Raw genomic sequence first — 4,475 nt, forward strand, 5'->3', positions numbered from 1 at the left:
TTTTATTAGGAAGTCATTTTCTCCATTTTTGAGGAGTTTCGTTTTCCTAAAGAAAATATTTTTCAAAATTTTTTACTAAACGAACATGAGAAAATTGAAAAACATTTTCCTCCATACCAAACACACCCTAAGACGGTGTGGGGGGTCATCAAGCACATCACTTCGGATCAATTTAATTTAGTGAGGTATCCACGGATGATTCATAGTTAAGAAAACAAATTATGGAAAGGGTAAACTTACACTACAACACCCGCCACCCCCGGCCCTTTGTAATATGAATGAGTTGCAGATAAGCTCCTTGTATTTTAAAAACAAACACTTGCACACTTTATATTATGAAAATCTTACAGAAAATATAGTGACTCAGTTACAGACACCCTTATTTATAAACATCAAACAATTTACTCCCTTATACAAAGTAAATTTCTGGATGATGACGACCTTATCTCTATTTGTGGGTTGCAAGAAAATCCTCACCTTCTTGTTTATGAAGTTTGAACTGCCGGATTTTGTTTGAGATTGAGGCGAAGCATGTATGGAGACTTTACAGAACCAATGTACAAATGATCACCTATCTTAGTGGCGCTTGACACCATCGTCAAGTCCCTGTCATAATAGTGTTCGACCGGATTTCCTTGTAAATCAACAGATAAAACACCGCCATTTTTTTCTGCATGAGGTTGCACCACATACTTCACCAATATAGCCATTATCTTCCTGATGAATGGGTAGCTTTGTGCCAAGTCCCATGCATATGTCTTTTCCTGCCAAGTTATCAGAAAAAAAATGAATAACAACAACATACCCAGTGTGATCCCACGAGTGAGGTCTGGAGAGGATAAGATGTACACAGACCTTACCTTTGCCGTTGTGGGGGCAGAGAGGCTGTTTCCGAAAGACTCTCAGTTCAAAGAAAGGAAAAGAGAAGGAAAGAAGACAAAAGAAGTGAAAGAAACATAAAAATACTTCGAAGTAGATACAAAAAGTATAGCAGTAAAATAGCAAGGTGCCACGCAAATGTTTCAAAAAAATTGAATATGGTCATAAATAAAATATGAGATAGCCATATGGAAACCAAGGTTCAACATATCAAATTTACATGTCAGAAAGAAACTTACCGAGGCGAATGCAATCCAATAATGGCCTTCACCATCGTACCGAATGTTGTCAGGAAATCCAGGCAAATTCTCAACAAAAATATCCACAGAGCCTTTTCGTTCACCTTTTATGTAATACTTCTTGCATTTCCTCCTATTTATTAAACCAAAAAATGGATATCATGAGAAGCAAGCTAAGTACCCACTAAATTAAGACATACTATGAAGAGTACTTACAAAGGGGTTTCACAGAAAATAACAGAATTTTGATCTGGAGAAACGGCAACACCATTAGCGAAATACAGGTCGCTAAGTAGCATTTTGGTCTGTTTAGTTGATGGATCATAACTTAACAATCTGCCGTAGGGCCTGGCTTCAAGAAAATCATAAATGTAGTCTTTGAATTTATATTTGTAAGAAGCATCCGAGAAGTATATAATGCCATCCTCTGCAACGTCTACAGCGTCAACCAATTTGAATTTCAGGCCTTCAGCTTCCTCTGTTAGCACTTTAATTTCACCCTCTGAGGTGACGTTCAGTAGTAAGCCCTGTCCCATTTAACATTTCATTCTAAAGAATTACATGAGGTTATACTGATATTAACAAATTATGTAGTTATTACACTTGACAAACTGTTCTTATGCTTCTAATCAGTACAAAAGGCAGCCAATGCTGCCCATGTTATCTAACTGGGCGTCAAAGAACTAAAATAACATTTATTTTCCTCTTCCTTAGTAGCGTGCTTAATCAAAATTAGATTACCAGATTCAGGATTGAAGGAATACTGGAGTATGACATAAATTTATACAGGGATCTATATTTAATCTAGTTAATATTATGTTTTCAATTCTTTTAAAAGGAAAACAAAGTAACATATAATGTCTTGTGTTTGGTCGATCGTGTAAAAACTGAAAAGAACTTTATTCATCCATTTCATATGACGCTATTTCATTCTCCATTTGTTTTTCTTTACTTTAAAATGTCTGAATATATATCATGACTACATATATGATTTTCAAAAGATTCGCTAAATCTAAATACAGTACCACATACTTAATATTACTTATTTTATGAATGTGTATATACAATTTATCTTTTATTATAAAGCCAATGAACATAAAAATCAAATAAAAATAAATTTTAAATAGTACATACACAAATATATTAAAGAAAATCTTAATTTACATGTTATTATAGAAATTTTTTGTTTGATCAAATACACTCTAATAACATGGTGATGGTTCGGGGTAATGGTTGTGAGGTAGTGGTGGCGGTGCGGCAATGTAATTGTTCAATCAACAATGGTGGCGGTCAACCGTGAAGTGGTGATGGTCAGGGGCGTATGTAGCACATTGGGTGGGGTTCAATTGAACCCCAAACTTTCGACACGGAGTATAAATTTATGTGTAAAAATCTATCAAAATTGCAATAATAGTAGATATGAACCCCATAACTTTTAAATAAATGGTTTATACGCTAAGAATGTTAAAAGGTTGAACCCCTAAAGTTTAAATCCTGGATCCGCCTCTGGTGATGGTTGTACAGTAATAAGCTAGTTGTAAAGATGGTTGATGGTAAAAGTGGTTATGGTTGGTGGTAGTGGATTTGCTGAAGAGGTTAAGGATAGTGATTGTACGATGTTAATAGATAGAGTTATAGAATTTTTTTGCATTCACATGAATTTTTCACTGTTTAACACTAAACTTTGTACAAGATTTAAACGAGTTAGATTCATTTAGTGCAAATAAATTATAAATAGTTGTAAAACTAAAAACTCATACAATCAATAGCTAGAAATTGAAAAAAGAAGAATCAGATTTCCACTGAGCAGTGAGTACAAACAAATAGGACCTTGGTATAATTACTCCTCTAAAATGGGAGAATTTCAATATTTTCCTCAGTAATCATGCCAATTAGCAAAACAAAATATTGATTCCATTTGTCATCCTTTCAGTTAGGTAGTTGTGAGTAGTTTCCAATCTTTAATTTGCCAAGGGGCCACCATTTTGCACAACATGTGACCGAGTCTTTTAACTGACTTATTTTATAGTCCGATCCGTTTTTGTACAGCTAGCGCCTAGCATACACTAAAACAAAATTTTCCCGAAAAAGAAGGAAGCTGACAAGAGACAACTGACCTTGTCGGCATCAGCAACGATAACTTCACCATGATGTCCTAAAGCAAGTCCAAGTGGTCTGCCACCGGTGAAAACCCAGTTTTCCACCTTTGAATCCGCCACTGATTTATTCACCTTCACTTTTTTGACCCACCCGTCAACACAGCCCGTGTAAATAACTCCCGTATTTGAATCATAAGCTACGTCTTCGGGTGATAACAACTGGTCAACTCCGATTTTTTCCGATCCATAGAGCATCTTGTTATTGCGCTTTGGGAAAACCATGGCCGGCTCGTTACTGAGCACATGGGTCGGGTAAGAAGCCGGGTCGAAGGACTCGAGTTGGTAGAGAACTGTTGCTAGAATAACGGGTATTATTAGTACTGGTATAAAAAGAGGTAAACTAGATACACTTCTTGTAGAAGACGATGAAGTTGGGTTTGACTTAGGCATGGCTATAGTGCTGCTTTAGCTGATAGAAGAGTTTGATCAGTTATATGCAAGCAGATAATGTTCAGATTAACATTCAGAAATTAACAATATACAAATCGTCAGCAAAAGAGAAAGGATCTGAGAGTATTTTGTTGACTCTTCTCCCTCGTTTGTTTGCTTCCCGTTTGGACATGATTTCATCTCGAGAAGAAACCATGAGATGAAATTATGTTTGGACATATAATTTGAATTTCTTAAGTTACAATTTTTTTTATAAACATAAAAATCTCATAAGTTGTTAAAACCATTAAAATTTTCTTAATTCTTACGTAATCTTACCAAATGAGTAAATTATAATTCATAATAAAATTAATACGCTACTAGAATACTTTTCTAAAAAGACAACATCAATTGATCAAACTTTAGTTCAATAAAAAAGAAAATTTAACATGAATAGTAATGTAACTACTCTTTAATATAATCCTCCCACGTGATAAACATGATTGGTAAATATATCTTATCAACTTGCAGATTAATATTTAATACAAATGGTCGGTAAACATGATTGGTAAATATATCTACCAACTTATGGGTCTTTTTTACAAAATATAAACGTATGGATCAAATTTTATATTTATATTTTTTGAAATTATGATTTCAAATCCCAAATCATCCATCCCAAATCATGCATTTTTGAATGATTTGGGATTTCATCTCATGAGATGAAATCAGAGAAGAAATCGCACGTCCAAACGTTGATTTCATCTCATGAGATGAAATTGCACGTCCAAACGCTTACTAATAAAAATAATATTATACTACTCTATTT

At 34.3% G+C, this 4,475-nt stretch overlaps 1 protein-coding gene across 1 annotated transcript; it reads right to left on the minus strand.

Moving 5' to 3' along the window:
• Positions 1-298: 298 nt before the first annotated feature.
• LOC132046358 (protein STRICTOSIDINE SYNTHASE-LIKE 6-like) lies at positions 299-3,831 on the minus strand. The gene is made up of 4 exons (XM_059436965.1): positions 3,236-3,831; positions 1,335-1,645; positions 1,119-1,251; positions 299-764 (listed from the first exon to the last, which is right to left on the minus strand). Exons 1-4 carry the CDS (start codon positions 3,665-3,667, stop codon positions 486-488), a joined length of 1,155 nt encoding a protein of 384 aa, XP_059292948.1. The 5' UTR covers positions 3,668-3,831; the 3' UTR covers positions 299-485.
• Positions 3,832-4,475: the final 644 nt, after the last annotated feature.

This window comes from Lycium ferocissimum, chromosome 2 (genome assembly GCF_029784015.1).
Source record: "Lycium ferocissimum isolate CSIRO_LF1 chromosome 2, AGI_CSIRO_Lferr_CH_V1, whole genome shotgun sequence".
Lineage (NCBI taxonomy): Eukaryota > Viridiplantae > Streptophyta > Magnoliopsida > Solanales > Solanaceae > Lycium > Lycium ferocissimum.

Excerpts from the sequence above, each read along its gene's own strand:
- LOC132046358 (XM_059436965.1), bottom strand. The coding sequence starts at position 3,667 with ATGCCTAAGTCAAACCCAACTTCATCGTCTTCTACAAGAAGTGTATCT. Across the intron at positions 1,646-3,235 it reads TCGTTGCTGATGCCGACAAG|GGCTTACTACTGAACGTCAC; the intron begins GTCAGTTGTCTC and ends TAAATGGGACAG. Across the intron at positions 1,252-1,334 it reads ATTTTCTGTGAAACCCCTTT|GAGGAAATGCAAGAAGTATT; the intron begins GTAAGTACTCTT and ends TTTAATAAATAG.